Consider the following 21,367-nt stretch of genomic DNA (forward strand, 5'->3'; position numbering starts at 1 on the left):
CTAATAAAACATTTCAAAGATATATGATGTAACCATAATAGAGTAGCACATATAATGTAAATATGTACAACTGCTTCTTTGTAATGCTGATAAAAGAAAAAGAAAATAACCCAGAGTTTATTTTAGCTCTGTTCCACAATCAAAATTGCAGTCTTAAAGAAGGCATCGACATCTCATCAATGTGGTCCATTCACACTTACACATTGTAGCAGTATGCAGAAAAACATTATTGCAACTCTCTATCTCTCCTCCCCCCCCCCCCCTTGCCATTCATTCTGCATACAAGCACTACCACACAGTGCAAAGCACGACGAACAGCAGTGCACCACAGCAGTACAATCATACCAAAATATAATAAAAATCATATGCATTTTTTAATCCACTCTGGTACGCTGTACATTGGCAGCCCACTCATAACAAATGCAGTGCTTTTAAAAAAATAAAAATGTGAGTTAATGCATCGCAACAGATTAAAGCGGGAGTCCACCGGGACTCCGCGTTTTTTTTTTTTTTTTTTAAAAGCCAGCAGCTACAAATACTGCAGCTGCTGACTTTTAAATAGTGACACTTACCTGTCCAGCGCGCCCGCGATGTCGGCACCCGAAGCCGATCGCTCGCTCGGCTGCCGGGTCCCGCCGCCATCTTGGGTATGGGAATCAGGAAATGGAGCCTTTCGGCTTCATTTCCCGGTTCCCTACTGCGCATGCGCGAGCCGCGCGGCGCAATCCGGACGGTCCCCGCTGCCTCTGGGAGCTGTGTGTTTCCCAGCAGGCAGCGGGGCACTTGCTGAAGGGGGCGGGGCATTGCGGAACGGGGGCGTAACCTACGCTCGTTCCGCAGACAGCTAGCCCGGAAGTGGGTGCAGTTACCTGGATTATCCAGGTAACTGCACCCCCCTCCCCCCTGAAAGGTGCCGATTGTGGCGCCGGAGGGGGGGAGGGATCAGATGAGCGGAGGTCCATTTTAGGGTGGACCTCCGCTTTAAGTGTGCATTTGCCCTCTAATTTATAAAAGAATCCCCACAACACAAAATAAAGAAAGGCACATTTGATATATCACAAATATGTACCAGTAAAAAAAATAGTGATGTTGCACCCAAATGTTATGTCTAATTACACCTTTCTTCAGTAAACCTGCTGCAACAATACAATTTTTCTTCAACTGCTAAAGTGTCTACTTGAAGCCAAGGTACTCAATGTAAATTCACACTTCAAGCTTGTCATTTTATTTGTCCCCCCCCCCCCCCCCTCCCATGCCTCACTATTGGTCCAGAATTAGGATAGGTGTTCCCAGAAGCAAAATAAACAAACAGTGAGGCATGATAGGAATGCCAGGGCTTGGCTTTTCAAGATCAATTCTGAGATATAGAGCACTTTATAAAAGATAGTGTTTTTTTGTAACATTGCTCTAGGTTTTGAGCAAGGTTAAGATCCACACTGTGCCCCACATATAGCTGCACAGCCCCTGCTCTAATCTGGTCCTTCAGTTCTGTAATAAAAAAAAAAATAAACGCGCTACTATGGAGAGACCACCCATCAGTCACATGAGGGCCTGGCGAGGTTGCAGTTGCTAGCGGCTATGAAGTGTACCATGGACCACGGCAAGGAGAAGGGTATAATGATAGAATAGTGTAGTTACCTTTCATGCTGGTCATATTTCACTGAAAACTGGTTAATAGCTTTCACGGTAGCCATCACAGTGTGCTGTGATAGTAACAAATTAAACCTTCACATGTGCAATCTTCAAAACTCTCTCACCTTTCTGGCATATATCTCTTATATTAAGCAAAGTCGTTTTACACTTTTTGCTCTTAAAACAGCCCTCATCAGAAACAGTACAGAAATAGAATTTTATGCTTCCCACTATAGATCCAACATATTAAAATATTTTCAATGTAGAATATAACCTCACAAAACTATACCTCTGCACTAAGAATTGTTCTATAAAAATCTGATAATGTTGACAAGTCCCACTAATGTATATTAGTCTCACAGACATCAAAATGAACTTGTGATATCACACTGGTGATTTGGGGAGGTTGCCGAATAGCTACTAATGTCAAAAAGAAAAGGAACCTTGTATGTGTTTAGCCTATGAGTGTTTAACATTTTAGAGGGATCCACACACACAGATGGCCACCCTAATCTGGGTTTCAATAGTTTAATTATAAGGCCCCATGCAATGTGCAGCCAGTCATACCAGCTACAGTAATTTCACTTTTGTTAATACAACCCAAAACCTTCCCAGCCAGCTTGTAATATTATCTGATACTCAGCTCTGCCCCCATCTTATAAAATAACTCCCCATTCCCACAAGGATTAGACCGAGATTATAGCTAGCAGCCACTTGCGATAATCGCAAGCAAATCTGGCAGGCTGGTTGTACTCAAGTTGATCGATTAAAGTTGATGTAAACCCACCACTCACCCAGTATAAACGAATGACAAGAAAGAAAAAAATTAATTATATAACATATATATATCTTGCAAATGTGGCATCGAATTTATCCATCTTTATCTTACTAAATAAAACACAAGAGAAATGCTCAGATCTGGATTAACACTTTGTGGCAAGACTGGGCACAGATGAATTGAGATCCACTACTGTGCCAGGTAGAAGTCTTCATTAAAAAAAAAAAAAATATTTCAGGTTTACATCCACTTTAACTTGGTACATTCAGCTTGCATCAAACCGTTTATGGCCGGTGCTAAGGTTCCATTTTTAATTATAGTAAAAAATTCTCAGCCTCATTACATTACACAGAAGGAAAAGCCCAGTAAGGTTTTTAAAACATGTAAAAGGGTATGCAACAATTCAATTTTCCAAAAATGTAAAAACTGAATACAGGCTGACCTTTATTTGCATATCAGGCCCCTTTCACACTAGCAGTCCAATCGGGTCTGTCTGTCTGTTTTCAGGCGGATCCAATCAGACGCACCAATCTCCTTTATAGAGCGGAAGGTGTAAACGAACATGTCCATTTATACCTGCTTACATCCAATCTGCTAAAAACAGAGGGATCCGTTCCTTCTGGCTAGCGGATCACATTGGATGCTTGGCAGTCCCGTTAACGTGTGACCGCACAGAGAACGAGGCTGTGTCTGCTCTGCATTGATACGGACCAATCATCCGCCTGTTCAGTGGACAGATCCCAAGTGAAAAAGGCCTAACCTTTCAATTTTCAGGACAAGTTTTAGGGCTGTTCGATTCTACTCTGTTCAAGCAGTACTGACGCACAAAGTTTTAGTGAATAGTTTAGTGGGCAAATCTCTGCCACACACTGTATTTAAACAGGGCAAGTTGGTAAGAAAGCTTTTTCTCCTCAGAGATTGTCCCCATTTAACATTTTGCTGAAACATTGTGCATCAGTACTGTGTGGGCCAAGAAGAAGGCAACACCTCAAAACGTTTGTGCTGAACATTTCAACGCTCATGCAAATTAAAAAAGGCGCTTTAGGTGCGTTGTGTTTTCAATCGGCTTTAGGCCCCTTTCACATGGAGGAAGTCCGCCTGCCCAGCAGGGAATCTGTCCGTTGATCCCAACTTACTAGGCAGATGGCTGATCCATGTCTGCTCCACTTAAGCAGAGCGGACACAGCTCATTCTATGGGTGGTCGGATGTAAACAGACCCATGTCCATTTACACCTGGATGCCATCCGATATGGTCGACGGTTGGGGAACAGATCTTCCAGCCATCTGTTTTATCGGCTTGGATGTCTGAGTGTAAACAAACACGTTCACTTACATCCGCTGCTCCATAGGAGGATAATGGAGGGTCCGATTGTGTCTGCCTGAAAAGCTGACAGGCGGACCCGATCAGCCTGCCCACGTGAAAGGGCCTTAAGTGCGTTTCCATGAAAGCAAATGAAAGATGCAGCAAGAATTTTTAACAGACTGGAGACATGCAAAACACATAAAAAGTTAAGCGTTATCCCAACTTGACTGCCAAAGTGGAAATACATTTAAATTTACATATACACACACACACACTTTTTTTTTTTTTTTTTTGCAGATACCCTAGAGAATACAATGGCAGTCGTTAGAACTTTATCTTACACAGTGTCTGCGCAGTAATTTTTCAAACACTTTTTTGGGGGGAAAAAACTGTTTCATGAAAAAAATAAAAATAAATTAAAGTTAGCCCAATATATTTTGCATAATGTGAAAGTTACGCCGGGTAAAGATACCAAACATGTCACGCTTCAAAATTGTACACGCTCTTGGAATGGCGCCAAACTTCAGTACATAAAAATCCTCATAGGCGTCGCTTTACCTTTTTTTTTTTTACTTGTTGCGGTTTGGAGTTACAGAGGAGGTCTAGGTCTATAATTATTGCTCTCACTCCAACGTTCACAGCAATACCTCACATGTGTGGTTTGAACACCATTTTCATATGTAGGCGGGAATTGCGCGTGCGTTCGATTGTGCGTGCGGGGACCTGGGCGCTTTAATATTTTTTATTATTATTAAAAATTGTACTTTAGATTGACACTAAGAAAAAAAAAATGCTGATCACCTTTATTCCTATTACAAGGAATGTAAACATCCCTTGTAATAGGAATATGGCATGATCTTTACAGTGAGATATGGGGTCAATAAGATCCCATCTCACATCTAGGCTGGGAAGCCTGAAATTTATAAATATATATACACACACTTTTTTTTTTGCAAAGACCCTAGAGAATACAATGGCAGTCGTTGGAACTTTATCTTACACAGTGTCTGCGCAGTATGTATGTATGTATGTATGTATGTATGTATGTATGTATGTATGTATGTATGTATGTATGTGTATATATATATATATATATATATATATATATATATATATATTATAAAAACGATCACGACTTCCAAGCCGATCGTGACATCACAACATCGCGCCCGGCCACCGAACGATCATAGAGACTCCGGCAACCACCTGGTCCGCCAGAAATCTCTATGATCACCATCTGGGGCCAGCAGATCTAGTCTCAGACTCACCAATGGAAGTGGCGAGTCGGTAGAAGCACAGGAGGGTGGCGGGCGTCCCCTCTCGCCGCCCACAAGAAGGATCAAGCGGTGGAACAGCCACTATGATAGTTCTTATGGTGTAGGGAATCACTGTAGCACAAAAGGTTTTTCACCTTAATGTATAGAATGCATTAAGGTGAAAAACCGTGAGGGTTTACAACCCCTTTAAGTTTTCATAGTACCCCCTGGAAAGTGCCATAAACATGTTAAACCTGGCAGCTAGGTCCACCTAATTCAGCTTCCTGTGATGGATTGGCAACCATGCTACACTGCTTCTAAATCCAGAGCGGAGTTGCCACCAACATGTAGGCTATGTCTGCTTGCACTACAGTGGGATGAAAAATTGTTACGGGGGGTGTGGCTATCAGCCCTGTCACTGCTGATTCACAACCTTCAATTAGCACCTGGCTACGGCTTTCTGGATTGAAAGCACTGTTTCTTTAGCCAAAACCCTCCCACTGTAAGCTACAGTGTCTGGAAGGGGGAGCGTGCGAGACACAAAAGGAGAATTTGGCTCAGGGAAGGTAAAGTTTGAGGCTTGTGCATCGCATAACTGAAATTGGCAACTTCCAAGACTGTCATACAGGGAGGTTTAGTAGTACTTTAAATATGCCAACGAAAAAAAAGTGCATTTTGATCAGTTAATTTTAAGTGCTTTTATGCATTTGTCTCACTGCACCACAAACGTTTTAGGATATCAAAATTAAGTACTGTTTAAGCTGTAGAACATTAAATTTAAATTGAATCCAATAAAATCGTTTAATGCACAATAGAACTTTAAGTCCCAATGGAGGATCCAAGAGTCTGAAAAATAGCATAATAAAATCCTAAAAATGTTAATTAAATGCTTTGTAATCCCAAATTAAAGGCTACGCCTTCTAAGACAGGCTATATAGGCAAGGATTCTGAGTAGATAAAAATACACTGCGCAGTGCAGGTTTTTGAGGGCCGCCTGGCCTACAAGTATACCAGCTACAATAAGCAGCTTTTCACAAAACTGCACAGTGTATTGAAAAAAAAAAAAAAAATGTAATAAAAAAAAAAAAAAAAAAGTGAACTTGGCCTTCAATAATCAGAAATTGTGCCATAAACGTATCACACAAAAATAGAGTTAGGGCTAGTTTACACTTGCTATAGAACATGGCTTTTAAGCACCAGTCAAAGCTCCTGTCACTAAATAATAATGGTTAGCTTACAGTACCATTTACACCTTGCTTTTCCTTGGTGCTTTGATGAGGCTTCCGGAAAGCTTTTTCATAGACTTCTATGGAGGTCTTGACGCTTTGAAGCGCCACTAAAGATACATGGGGTATCATTTTTGAAGTGAAGCAAAGCAAAAGCAAGGTGTAAACAGGACTGTAAGCTAACCATTTTACCTAGTTACAGGAGCTTTGACTAGCATCCAGAGAGCTTTAACAAAGCCTGTCCGAAGCCTTGTTTTGAAGCCTTGTTTTGAAGCAAGTGTAAACTAGCCGTTAATGTGTTTAGGGCCATTTTATACTTGCTTCAAAACGGGGCTTCGGACACGATTTGTTAAAGCTCTCTGAATGCCAGTCAAAGCCCCTGTCACTAAACAAAATGGTAATGGTACACCCTGCTTTTGCATCACTTCAAAAATTATACCGCATATCGCTTTAGTGGGGGTTCAACATCTCCATAGAATGTTATGACAAAGCTCGATTGAAGCACCTGCAGCTTTTGAGAGGCTTTAAATCAGCTTTAGCTTTGCTTTATTTTGGAGAAATTGCAGGTATGAGATATCCACACACAGGGCAGCTGCCAAGCTTCAAAGCATCACGGAAGCACGTCATGAAAGCATGCTGAAGCAGGAGGAGCTTTAGCGTGTGTTGAAGCCAAAGCACGTGTATATGAAGACCTTAAAAAAGACGTTAAGAGCTCTCAAGAAAATAAAGTGACTTTTTAAGCAGACAGCAATTATTCAAAGGTTCAAGTAAAAAAAAAAAAAAAAAAAAAAAAAACACAACAAGGTAACCAAAAATTAAGAGTCCCAGCCTCCGTACCAACACCTTGTGTATGATGCCCTAGGCAAGGATAAGGTGGAAATACTCCAAGATAACCATTATGGTCTATAGCCCAAATTCCTCACTTATAGTATTACTGTAAGTTACTTAGCCAAAATAAGTAAACAGAGGTTAACACCAATTTGACTATTTTGCAGCAAGCTCTGAAGACACTAAACTCTTCTGAGTTGACGGCTTGCTGACCCCTTTCTGCAAACAGGAAGATGAGATTTTGCTATTCAGTTTCTTTTCTGCAAGAGATTATTATAAAATGGCACATTAAAATGGGCAGTTGTGTGTGTAGATTCAACATCTGAATGATTTAAAATCAAATAATGAAAATAAGCCTATCAGACATATGCTACAAGACTAGAGTGGACAGTTAGTCATGGCATTTGTTGCTCTGACTTTACTGCCACCTTAACCCTGGATTAACACTTGCGTGAACAAAGACATTGCATGCGATACACACCCGCTCTGCGGTGCCAATCGCATGCGAGGTTTGTGCAGTGCGAGTTCAGCCAACCAGATTAGTATTGGCTTACCGTATTTTGCAGTACTGCACTCAGAGTACATTATTAAAAAGGTAGTAAATTGTCGGGGGGTTTGAAAGACTTGCCTAGAAATGAAGCCCTCCAGCGGCGTACCATCAGATGCAGAGGCTTCCACCTGGGTTTGCGGGCTGCAGCCCCTTGAATGATCGAGCCGTGATGATGTCACTCCTGTGTGCGCATGTCACAGCCATGACACAGGTCTGACGGAACGGCATGGGTATGCCATTCCTTCAAAGCGCACGTGCTGGTGTCACCGGTTGCTGCTCACTAGAATATCTCCTAAACCATGCACGATTAGGTGATATTGATTTTGGCAACAGATTTGATATGTGAAAAGGTAATGGCAGTGATCTACAAAGGTGGACTGAAGAGCAAAACCAGGGGAAAATCTTAGTTTTAAATAGAAGGGGAGAGTTGAAACCTATGTCAGGTTTTCTGTCCATATGCAAGCTGGGGATATTACCATTCACCATTCACTGTCTGGATCTGCTTGGGGCATGAGGTAGAGGGAAATGCTACTAAGAAAACAGCAATTTTATGCATTTAGCAGAGAGGGAAAGACCTTTGTGAGATTTTGATTGCAGTGCTTTTGTTCTTACTGGGAAGTGTGTAAATACGTTGTGCCCTGGTAATTTTTCAGGGCTCCAGCAGGATATGAAGCGAGGGCAAATAAAATGGTCACGTGCAACACAAATCTCACAAAAGGTTGTATCCCATTCTAACCAAAATACATAAAAATCTGTTTCATAGCCTATCAGAGGACAGTAGATCGGAAGGGCCACTGTAATTAAACATAACCAGAAACATATGAACAGCAGTGCAGTAAAGACCATTATGTTTTAACAATCTTTGACAAATCTACTTTGTTAGAATTATTACCGATTAAATCACTTTGGAGTAAAATATATTTACATTTTATAACTTACAGCATTATTGCACTAAAATGCCTTACTTTTGCAAACAAGCCAAAAGCACAGAAAAAGCAGTTTTCCAGGATAAATCAACCCAGATCCCCTTTGACTTTAGTTGAGGGACTTTTCTGATCAAACTTACATTGACTTTGGAAGACTAGCTGAACACACAGATCATTCACTGATAGTAGCTGTAGTAAGAATCCTACTAATGGAAGAGCTGGATGGAAAGAGTGGGTATAGCTGGGCAGCAAAGACAGTGTAATTTTTTGTTTTTTGCAGGCTAGCTGGTAAGTGTGCTGGGAAAACTTGTTTGTGCTATGCAAATACCATCCATGTGCACCTTGCTTTAAAAGGCTAGGTATAAATTGGGGTGGCTGTGATTTTCTTTTATAGCTTGCTCTTTGGAATTGGCGTGGGGGCACATTGAATGACTTCAGCTGCCCCTGTGCTCTTGCTGGGCTTCTAATGCGTCCCTGCATCATTGAGGAATGGGTTGCCTCCAGGTATACCTACGCTTAAGTTATTAATTGCTGCATATGTTCCAATATGAAGACTCTAAAATAGAAGGGTTTGGCCACACTTTAGAGAGAAGCCTTGACAAGGCAATGCAGTTTCCAAACGTGTGCAACTAAACCTGTTACTGCAAATTGTTAGACTGTCTTTTTTTTACAGGCTAGCTGGTATGTGTGCACTACTGAGTGCCTGTCCCAGCTCAGCTAGCTCCATTAACGGCCACACCATGATTACAGAAATGGCAGTAGTGGAGGGGGGGAATCGGAGGTGGCCTTCTACTAAAAGAAGGAGGAGACGGGCACAAAGGACACATGGCATCAAGCATAAGTAATCATGTGCAATTTTGCTTTTAGTAAACTAAAGCAGCCCATAGACTAGTTTTTTTTCCGTTCAACTATCAGGTTGGGGAAAAAAAAAAAAAAAAAAAAAGACCCAATCCATCTCAAAGTGTGTGAATGGCAGAATCCAACCCCCACTGAGCGATTTTATTCTGACAGTGGGGAAAATTTTCCCACTTCAGAATACACCAATGAGTGCTGCCAGTTAAAGCCTGTGGTGCTGATTAAGTGGAAAAATACTGACAGGCTGGTTGTACAGAAGAATGGGCCGCTTCCAGGTATACCTACCCATAATTTAGCCATTGCTGTATATGTTCACACCTCAAGTGTGAATGACAGAATCCTCCCAACTGTGCTAATGTATTCTGATGGTGGGGAGACCTCCCCACCATCAGAATACACAGATGAGCGCTTCCAGCTATAGCCAGCGGCGCTGATAGAGTGGAAAACTACTGACACAGGCTGGTTGTACAGAAGTCAAAAAGTAGAAGTAGATCGGCAGATTGATAGATCCCCAAACACCAAAATCTGTGTTAACCACTTAAGGACCACCCCCTATTTTTTTTTTTTTATAAAGAGGGCCTTTTTATTTATTTTTAAAAACACCCTCCTTTAAAATATTTGTTTTTGAATACCTTTGATTTTTTAAATTTGGCGCCATTGGCTGCCGAGTAAACCGGAAGGGACCTCGCTTCCGGGTTACTACATCAAAAACATGATTGAAGCCGACCTTGTTTGGGACTCCAGCCAGCAGACCTGCCAGCTGGTCACTCGGGTTTCCTGGTGGGGTGGGAGACCCAGGTAGAGCTTCCCCTTCCACTGCTTGTGAAGGCGGCCGAGCAGCTTATTAGTCGCATCGGTTGTGATCACCTGAAAGTCAACCGCTAGCTCTAAAACAAAAACGGTACTGGGGTGATGCTGCAGGCATCACCCTGGTACAACCACTTCATGCTAAATCATGCACCTGTACATCATTATGTTGAAGTGGTTAACCTTCCAGTCTTATAAAGCTTCCAAATCTGTTCTGAGCACCTTTGAACACGCTGATCTGCCATACACGCCTTGTAACAGTTTTAAATGTAATTTAGTAATACTTTATCCATGAGTGGCTTTGATTGGTTAAATATTTAGTAGATCTAGAATATAGAAATGTAAACTTATGTTGATTTTAAGATTGTATTGGATATTATTGGTCTCTGGAAAACCATCAGCCCACATTTTAGAAGCTATTTTTGTAGACGTCCAGAAAATTGCTAAGGGCTCACAAAGATTTCTAAGAATTACTAAACAGATATGTAAATACAAGGGGGACGCGTTTTTATTTATCCTGGAATATGCAGTGGAGATTAGCAAAGCACAAAACGCAGCACACCAATGTAAAATTAGCTGCTCAAAGCACAAACATAAAAACTAATTTCTGAAAAACTTTTGTGTGATGAAATTTTCAATAAGCTGTAAAAATAAAGAAAAGTAAACCTTAAAAAGATTTGCTTTCCATTTATATAAGTTGTAAACATACCTTTTTCTGCAGAATTACATGTTGCCTCGACCTACATTGGCCTATTCTTGATTAAGAGCATGCCTATTCCGCAATATGTGGACAGGGCTGAGTGACCGATTAGCAAAAACAGCACAGTGGTGCAAAATGGCTATACAAATATCAGTTTTGCAAAAATTGCTGTCTTAGTTGAAAAAAAGTTCTTGTGCAACTAGAGTTCAAGATTCTGTGATAAATGTGAGCCAGCATGCACTGATAGTTACCTACTATCTCTGTTAGATTTTTAGTTTAAATCTGAACTCCAGATAAACATGGAAAAAAATCAATACAATGAAATAAAAACTGGTGTAAGTACCTGCAATTGTCTTTGTATCAGCAACAAGATGGGGGCACAAAGATGCCCTAGCATTACTGCTTAAAGAATATGTAAAATGTTCCCCCCCCCCTTTTAATATTTTTATTGATGATGATACACTCTGGCTACATCTCTGTCAGAGCTCACCTTCTATTACTGTAAAAGTGGACCTGACATTATACAAAGTATTGAAGACGACCACAGGGAGAAGAGGAAAAAAAAAACCCAGAAGACATTTGCACACAGACGACCTCAAGAACAAAGGTTTGTATTGGGGCCCATTCACATGGGTGGCAAGAATCTGTGGGTGGTTTGGTGGGGCCCAAACTATCCACATGCACACAGAGTGGAAACCACCATGGCCAGATTTGTATCCTGTAGAAAACAACGGTCATTGTGGCCACTGTTTACAGGCATCATGCAAGTACATTACATGCAGCTAGAGACTGACTGGTCCTGGACACAGACAAGATTGTATGCAGGGACAGTTCAGGGAATTAAAAATAAAAATAAAAACTGTAGCAGAGAAATATCAGACTGTAGAGATTAACAGATCTTTGTACACTTCAGGACTGACCGAACAGATATCATTTAGTAGGTAAAATAGCATAGAGGTTAACTTAAAAAAAAGAGGACTCATGCTAAAGGAGTGCATTGGCAATATTCACAAATTTACACGACAATGCTTGCATAGCTAAACCTTTTTCCAACGCAAAAACACATATTTAACCAGTTGCCGACCGCCGCACGCCGATGTACGTCGGTACAATGGCACGGGCAGGCATAAGGACATACATGTACGTCCCTTGCCTCCCGCTGGTCGGGGGCCCGATCGGGCCCCCGCCCGGTGCCTGCGGCGGTCGGTTTTCGTCCGGGAGCGATCCGGGACGAGGGGGCGGCCATTCATTCATGGCCACCCCCTCGCGATCGCTCCCGACGAATAGAAATCCCCGATGACATCACTTCCTCTCCTGTAATGTAAACACAGGAGAGGAAGTGATGTATTCTCTCCTCCGTGTCGGTATTTTCCGTTCCGACACGGAGGAGAGCGGATCGGTGAGTTGCACCAACACTCTACACACACAGTAGAACATGCCAGGCACACTCACACCCCCCCTTTACCCCCCGATCACCCCCCCAATTACCCCTGCCCCCCAGTCACAGTGACACCAATGTCATTTTTTTTTTTTTTTTTTTTTGCATTGGTGTCATTTGTGACTGTAATAACTGTTAGGGCAGTTAGAGTTAGCCCCCTTTAGTTCTAATGTACCCCCCTAACCCCCCCAATAAAGGTTTAACCCCGTGATCACCCCCCGTCGCCAGTGTCACTAAGGCTGGGTTCACATTGCAGCGGTTTATGAGAACGAATGTGATTCGCACCGCACTGCAGTGCAAATCACATCCGATCTCTGTGCGATTCGAGTTCAGCCATTCGCCGCACCCGCCGCACCCGCCACACCCGCCGCACCCGCCGCAAATTCGCACGGGACCCTTTTTTTGGCCCGCAGCAGAATCGGATCGCATGGGTGTTTATAGCGCCAGGGACCCCCATATACTACCGCATAAAGCCCCCTAATTGCCCCCTAGTTAACCCTTTCACCAGTGATCACCATATAACTGTTACAGGTGACGCTGGTTGGTTAGTTATTTTTTTTATAGTTTCAGGGCACCCGCCATTTATTACCTAGTCTCACTAGTGTACCCCTAAATTTAGGGGTGTCTACTTTCCAAAATGGGGTCATTTGGGGGGGTTTGTGCCATCTTGGCATTTTATGGCCTTCAAAACTGTAACGCCCTTAGAAAGCCTGAAGGCGGTGCTTGGTTTTCGGGGCCCCGTACGCGGCTAGGCTCCCAAAAAGTCCCACATATGTGGTATCCCCGTACTCAGGAGAAGCAGCAGAATTTATTTTGGGGTGTCATTTCACATATGCCCATGGCATGCATGAGCAATATATCATTTAGTGACAACTTTGTTAAAAAAAAAAAAAAAGTTTGTAATTTTCCCGCAACTTGTGGCAAAATATAAAATATTCCATGGACTCAACATGCCTCTCAGCAAATAGCTTGGGGTGTCTACTTTCTAAAATGGGGTCATTTGTGGGGGTTTTGTGCCATCTTGGCATTTTATGGCCTTCAAAACTGTAATAGGTAGTGAGAAGTGAACTCAAAAATTTACGCCCTTAGAAAGCCTGAAGGCGGTGCTTGGTTTTCGGGGCCCCGTACGCGGCTAGGCTCCCAAAAAGTCCCACATATGTGGTATCCCCGTACTCAGGAGAAGCAGCAGAATTTATTTTGGGGTGTCATTTCACATACGCCCATAGCATGTGTGAGCAATATATCATTTAGTGACAACTTTGTGTAAAAAAAAAAAAAAATTTTTTTTTTTGTCATTATTCAATCGCTTGAGGCAAAAAAATAAAATATTCAATGGGCTCAACATGCCTCTTATCAATTTCCTTAGGGGGTCTACTTTCCAAAATGGGGTCATTTGGGGGGGTTTTGTACTGCCCTGCCATTTTAGCACCTCAAGAAATGAGATAGGCAGTCGTAAACTAAAAGCTGCGTAAATTCCAGAAAACGTACCTTAGTTTGTAGATGTGACAACTTTTGCGCAAACCAATAAATATACAATTATTGACTTTTTTTTACCAAAGACATGTGGCTGAATACATTTTGGCCTAAATGTATGACTAAAATTGAGTTTATTGGATTTTTCTAATAACAAAAAGTAGAAAATATCATTTTTTTTCAAAATTTGCGGTCTTTTTACGTTTATATCGCAAAAAATAAAAATCGCAGAGGCAATCAAATACCATCAAAAGAAAGCTCTATTTGTGGGAAGAAAAGGACGCAAATTTTGTTTGGGTACAACATTGCATGACCGCGCAATTACCAGTTAAAGCAGCGCAGTGCCAAAGTGTAAAAAGACCTCTGGTCATTTACCAGCAAAATGGTCCGGTCTGAAAGTGGTTAAAGAGGAAGTAAACCCTGATGAGTTTACTTCCTCTTTCATTCCCTGCAAAGGTAAAGCATAATGGACTACTATGCATTGCATAGTAGTCCATTATGTGTCACTTACCTGACACAGGAGCCAGCGAAGTCACCGCTGTCCCCTGTAGTCCAGCGCATCCATCTTCTCGGTGGGTCTCGCTGCTCCGCCGCTGTTATTCGGCGAAGCCGCGATGACGTCACTCCTGCACATGCGCACGGGAGCCGACACGCGCGGCAGCTCCGTCGTTGAAAAGGGCGCGCTCAGTGCCCCTGCGCGCGGCTGTCTACGGCGCATGCGCCGTAGACAGCGGTGCCTGTCTTTCGCCAAATATCTCCTAAACCGTGTAGGTTTGTGGTATTTTTTGGATCTACAGGTAAGCCTTAATCTAGGCTTACCTGTAGGTCAAAGTGTGTTGTAAGGATTTACAACCACTTTAAACGCTCTGATAAGTGTGCCATGGCAGAAAACCTTAAGATTCACACTGCTTAATTTGCATAAGAGGAGCAGAGCTTGCCAGAATAGTTTAAACACCACTTTAAAAATAAATACTCAAAAAAAAAAAAAAAAAATTTCGTAATTAAAACACCCCACATCCCTACAGCACAGTACATGGTCCTTAAAAAGGCATTGATATTACAGCTGTTACCACAATGCCATTTTTTTTAATCTGCCAAGAGCGCTAAATGGCCCCAATGACAGTTCGAATTACAGGCCTGATCACAAAATGTATCTTTTACCTATGAGATTACAGTGTATACAGTGGGGACGGAAAGTATTCAGACCCCCTTAAATTTTTCACTCTGTTATATTGCAGCCATTTGCTAAAATTTAAGTTCATTTTTTTCCCTTATTAATGTACACACACACAAACACCCCATAGTGACAGAAAAACAAAGAATTTTGAAATTTTTTGCAGATTTATTAACCACAGGGCACTTAAACCCCCCACCCCGTGACCAGATCAATTTTCATCTTTCAGCACTCTCACACTTTGAATGACAATTACTTTTTTTCCATACACAGAGCTTTCTTTTGGTGGTATTTGATCACCTCTGTGGGTTTTATATTTTGCGCTATAAATTAAAAAAGACCCAAAATTTTGAAAACTCATTTTCCTTTGTTTCTGTGATAAAATTTTGCAAATTATTAATTTTTCTTCATAAGTTTTGGCCACAATTTATACTGCTACATATCTTTGGTAAAAATAACCCAAATTAGTGGATATTATTTGGTCTTTGTGAAAGTTAGAGAGTCTACAAGGTGTGGTGCAAATCATTAAAAAAAATAAAAATAAAAATTGATCAGACCTGATGTACTGGTGGCCGATCTAATTTCTTGCGACCCAAACAGGCCAGGAAAGTACAAATACCCCCCAAATGACCCCTTTTTTGAAATTAGACATGCCAAGGAATTTAGTAAGAGGTATGGTGAGGTTTTTGATGTTGTAATTTTTTCCCACAATTCTTTGCAAAATGAAGATAGATTAAGGCTTACCTGTAGGTCCAAGCAATATCTCCTAAACCTATATGGTTTAGGAGATATTTGCCCGAAAACGGGCACCGCTGTCTACGGCGCATGCGCCGTAGACAGCGGCGCTCAGGCGCACTGAGCGCGGCATTCTCAGCGCCGGAGCTGCCGCGCGTCGGCTCCCGTGCGCATGCGCGGGAGTGACGTCATCGCGGCTTCGTGAACGACAGTGGCGGAGCTGCGAGACCCCACCAACAAGATGGATGCAGCAGACTACAGGGGACAGCGGCGACTTCGCTGGCTCCTGTGTCAGGTAAGTGACACATAATGGGCTACTATGCGATGGATAGTAGTCCATTATGCTTTGCCTTTGCAGGGAATGAAAGAGGAAGTAAACTCATCAGGGTTTACTTCCTCTTTAATGCGGTCAAGTACAGGGATATCCTGGACAAAGACCTTCTCCAGAGTGCTCAGGACCTCAGACTGGGCCGAAGGTTTACCTTCCAACAAGACAATGACCCTAAGCACACAGCTAAAATAACAAAGGAGTGGCTTAACAATTCTGACTGTTCTTAAATGGTCCAGACAGAGCCCTGACTTAAACCCAATTGAGCATCGCTGGAGAGACCTAAAAATGGCTGTCCACCAACGTTTACCATCCAACCTGAACTTGAGAGGATCTGCAAGGAGGAATGGCAGAGGATCCCCAAATCCAGGTGTGAAAAACTTGTTGCATCTTTCCCAAAAAGACTCATGGCTGTATTAGATCAAAGGGTGCTTCTACTAAATACTGAGCAAAGGGTCTGAATACTTAGGACCATGTGATATTTCAGTTTTTCTTTTTTAATAAATCTTAAAAAATGACAACAATTCTGTGTTTTTCTGCCAATATGGGGTGTACACATTAGAGGGGAAAAAAAATGAACTTAAATGATTTTAGCAAATGGCTGCAATATAACAGAGTGAAAAATTTAAGGGGGTCTGAATACTTTCCATCCCCACTGTAGGTTCCCACTTCAGGCCATAGCTGTCTGCAAATCAGCAACCAATATAATGCCACCCATAAAAGTGAAAGGCACACTTTAATAGCAAGGGTAACCTCTAATTCTGTACACAGATGCTTATGAAGCGCAAAAAAGGTTCCCTAGACAGTGTGGGGGAACTGAAAGCTTAGTCAAATAGTTCAAGACTATCAAATGTACTTCAGACTAGACCTGCTGGATACACAATAAAAACAGCTCCAGAATATTAAAGTATAATGGCCTGACATTAAGGGTGATCAACAGTGTCTTTTCTATCCTGGACTACTCAGGGTGGGGGCTCCCCTGTGAATAGCCAATTACCAAAACGCACAAAGCTAGACACGTAGTTTCTTTGATCGCTATTCCTACCCACACAATAAATGTATAATTATATATATATATATATATATATTTATGATTTTTTTCACACACACCCCTACCTTTACACTCAGTTTTACTAATGTTTTCTATGTACTGTAATAGGTTGTCGATATAAAAAAAAAAAAAAAACACTATAGAAAAAGTTATGTTTTTATCCCATTTAATAAGCACTAATCACAAAGCATTAATGGCAGCATTTAAAGTAAAACTCCAGTCAAAACTCTCCCCACTGCATGAATGCAGTTAATAGACTAAAGGTTATGCTGTTCATACTCTATCAGTAAAAAGAAATAAAAACAAAGTGGTTGCGTTTCCATTGGAGAGATATCGTTTTGGAACAGGATGCAATGAAAACACATCGCACACAAAAGCAATAAAAATGTAAGCGATTATGTTCCTTCACTCCAAAACTAAAGATGTTTTGGCTGGAATTTTGCTTTTAAGATAGGCATTCTTAATTACAACATATCAAATTAGCAAAATCTGGTGTAGCACACACACATAGAAGCTATGCAGAAGCAGCAACCACAACAGGCACAGACATTTCTACCTCTTGACAGGTACAACATAAAAAGCAGGCAATATATCTAAGAAATAAGCACTTACTCAATGGCAGCTTGTTTCTGCAGTTTTTCCCGCTCCCATGAAGATAAATTAAGATCTCCACCTACAATTAAAAATAAAATAGGGGGGAGCATTAAGTTTTGCAGAAAAATTGCCCAAGATGCCCATTTTCCAAAATTCTCAAGTTAAACATCCAGTATAGTAAAAGAAAGAAAATAAAAGACAAAATTTGTAAAAATGGGCAACTCCATCTTACTTGTGAATCTTTTCTAAAAATAAGCCCCTTATTTCCCAATAAAATGCATAGTCTATAGTCTACAAGCCTATCCAATAAAAAAATAAATAAAGAAAGAACACTGGTTACTTACCTCCAAGTAGATTCACAAAATACAGCATAACAACTGCTATAATGGCCACTACAAAAAAAATAAAAAAAAATAAGTTGTGACAACCATTAACACCATTAACTATGTAAATCCAACAATCAACATTTTACAGGCTTCCTGGCAGGTCTATTTAGAAAACTTTTCACGCAAGAGTCACACAACCTTCACCCAGGATTCACATATTTTTCAAATTGAATCCAATATGTACAAACCTTGGGTGAAAACATGTATTCACAACTTACACATCTCCAAAAGGTCTGTTTTACATGGACTTCAACTTGTAAAAAGGTGCATCTCAAATTAGAATATCATCAAAAAGTTAAATTTAATTCAAAAAGTGAAACTCATGATTTGTGATGAGTTAGTGACAGCTAGTCTTACAGCTAGTGAAGTCCAAAAAAAAAAAAAACTGCATCTCATTAGAATATATTACAGAATAAAAAAAAAAAAAAATGGATTTTTAATACAGAAATGCATGTCCATGTACAGTATAGTATGCACTAAACTTTTGAAGGAATTACTGCATCGACGTGGCGTGGCATGGAGGCGATCAGCCTGTGGCACTGCCGAGGAGTTATGGAATCCCAGGTGGCTTTGATAGCAGCTTTCAGCTGAACCGCATTTACATAATCACAGACTGTAGAAAATGTAGTATTTCATTTGAAAATCAAAGTCCCAGAGTCTGGAGGAAGAGTGGAAAGCCACAGAATTTAAGATGTATGAGCTCCAGTGGGAAGTTTCTACAGTCTGATTATTTGGAGAACCATGTCATCTTCAGGTATGGATCCCACTGTGTTTTAATCAACTCTAAAGTCAGTGCAGCCTTCTAGCAGAAAATTCTAGAGGACTTCATGCTTCTTTCTGCTGAACAGCTTTATGGAGAAGCCAATTTCATATTCCAGCAGGACTTGGCACCTGCCCACACTACCAAAAGTACCAATACCTGGTTTAATGATCATTGTATCACTGTACTTGATTGGTCAGCCAACTTGGCTGACCCAAACCCCCATAGAGCATCTGTGGGGTATGGTCAAGAGTAAGATTAAGAAAATTATAGGTTTTTGGATGATGGACTTTTTAGGCATAAAACAAATTGTATAAAAATGTTTAGTACTTATTACAAAATTAAAATAAAGAAAATTACATACAATTCTCATATAACTCATTCACAAAACATGCCTATGTGCATGAATAACGCACCACCTGTATACACAATATAATCAGAAAATTCAGAGGACCAAACTGATCACTCTTAAGATTTATAGAATTTGATGAGGTAGTGTGTCATACAAAAAAACTCAGCTCTGCTCTCTCTACATGTTGTGCATAAGAGGAACGCTTCTTCAAGGGCTATGGCCAATTCTATGAACAAGAAAAGTTTTGGCAATTAGATACATCACATTTTTTTGTACGTTTCTTCAACATTAGCATAGAATAATGTTATTGCCCCAATGAACTCAGCATGGCCACATAATGACCCCCCCAAACAAAGGTCCCCTTGGGAAAAAGCCTGGATATAGACACGGCACATGAGGGTAGTTGGAATGATGAGGACACTACCGTTTCATCCTTACTTTCTTTACCTGTGATTAAATGTAAGTAACAATTTGCTTATAATTACATTCCTGACAAGCCCCTTATAATCTGCCCTGAAATCCTTAAAGCGGTTCTTCACCCTAAAGGGGAAGTTCCGCTAGTATTATCCCTCCCCCCCTCCGGTGCCACAATCAGCACCTTTCGGGGGGGGAGGGGGGTGCAGTTACCTGGATAATCCAAGTAACTGCACCCACTTCCGGCCAGACCGCCGCAGACCCCCGCATCGCTCCGCCCCCCCCGTTGTGTTCTGGGAAACACAGTTCCCAGAGACACAGCGGGGAACCAGCGCAGCGCGACTCGCGCATGCGCAGTAGGGAACCGGGCAGTGAAGCCGTCATGCTTCACGTCCCGATTCCCTGACAGAGGATGGCGGCGGTGGCAGCAGCGAGACGAGTGATCGCTCGTCATCTGCCGCCGACATCGCTGGACCCTGGGACAGGTAAGTGTGATATTATTAAAAGTCAGCAGCTGCAATATTAGTAGCTGCTGGCTTTTAATATTTTTTTTTTAGGTGCAGCTCCTCTTTAACTGGCTATATGTTATGTTCGTTCCCAAAACCCTCATGTGCCTTTGAATAAATGTTGCTAATGTTTAATAAACATACAAAAAAATGTGATACATCCAATTGCAAAAACTTTTCTTTTTCATAGAATTCGCCATAGCTGCTGAAGCTTTCCTCTTACGCGCAAGATGTAAAGCAGAACAGAGTTTGTGTTTTTTTTATACGACACTACCTTGTCAAATTCTATAAATTCTCAAGAGTGATCAGTTTGGGCCTCCGAATTTACTGATTATATTGTGTATACAGGTGGTGTGTTATTCATGCTCTTAGGCATTTTTGTGAATGATTATGACAATTTTATGTAACGGTCTTGATTTTAATTTAGTAATAAATACATTTTTTTTTCAAAGGATTGTGTTATGCCTAAAAGCCATAATCCAAAAACAGTTTTTTAATAATCCAACTATCGGGACACGGCAAATTATATCCAAGTGTCATATCCATAGTACCACTCTGGAGATACGAATTTTTAAATTACATGGTCAAGAGTAAGAGAAGACACTAGACCCAATAATGTAACTCGGGCTTCCATAACACCTCAGCAGTGCCACTCCGCATTGATGCAGCAACGTAAAAGGAGTCCCGACCAAGTATTAAGTGCATACTACACTGTACATGGACATACTTTTCAGTAAGTCAACATTTCTGTATTTATTTATTTTTTATTGGTCTCATGTAATATTCAAATTTTCTGAGATGCTAAATTTTGCATTTTCACTAGCTGTAAGCCATGACCAATATTAAAATAAAAAAAATGCTTGAACTATATCATTGTGTGTAATGAATCTAGAATAGATTCGTTTTACTTTTTGAATTACCGTATTTATCGGCGTATAACACGCACTTTTTCCCCCTTAAAATCGGGGGAAAGTCATGGGTGCGTGTTATACGCTGATCCCCACTGTCTGCGAGTCTAAAATACAGAGCGCCGCCGAAAAAGACAGAGCGCCACCGAAACTGGGCGGGACTGCGTGCCGAGCCAAGCCGAATACACAGTAGAGTCGGCTCTGTCTTTTTCGTCAGCGCTCGCTCCATAAACAGCAGGGAGGCGGGACTACGAGCGGGATATTTAAACATGGGCAAGGCTGCAAACAGCACTGGGCAAGCTGCAAATGATGCTGGGCAAGCTGCAGCTGCAAATGACACTGATCATTCTGCAATGATGGACAAGGCTGCATTGACGGGCATTTAA

General features: G+C 41.3%; 1 protein-coding gene across 3 annotated transcripts in view; it reads right to left on the reverse strand.

Annotated features, from left to right (window-relative positions):
* Nucleotides 1-21,367, reverse strand: part of MFSD1 (major facilitator superfamily domain containing 1) — a 71,663-nt gene that overhangs the window by 14,994 nt on the left and 35,302 nt on the right. For 2 of the 3 annotated variants that reach the window (XM_077488076.1, XM_077488075.1), the window contains exons 14-15: nucleotides 18,000-18,047; nucleotides 17,674-17,734 (exon numbers count right to left, since the gene is read on the reverse strand). In XM_077488076.1, coding sequence (XP_077344202.1) covers nucleotides 17,674-17,734; nucleotides 18,000-18,047 — 109 coding nt within the window. Of the gene's footprint in view, nucleotides 1-1,242; nucleotides 7,285-17,673; nucleotides 17,735-17,999; nucleotides 18,048-21,367 lie in introns of those variants that run through there. The other variant, XM_077488077.1, reaches the window with a different exon arrangement.

The sequence above is a fragment of the Lithobates pipiens genome, unplaced genomic scaffold (genome assembly GCF_037356315.1).
Source record: "Lithobates pipiens isolate NorthernLeopardFrog02 unplaced genomic scaffold, aLitPip1_a1.2 Scaffold_18, whole genome shotgun sequence".
NCBI classification, from domain to species: Eukaryota; Metazoa; Chordata; class Amphibia; order Anura; family Ranidae; genus Lithobates; species Lithobates pipiens.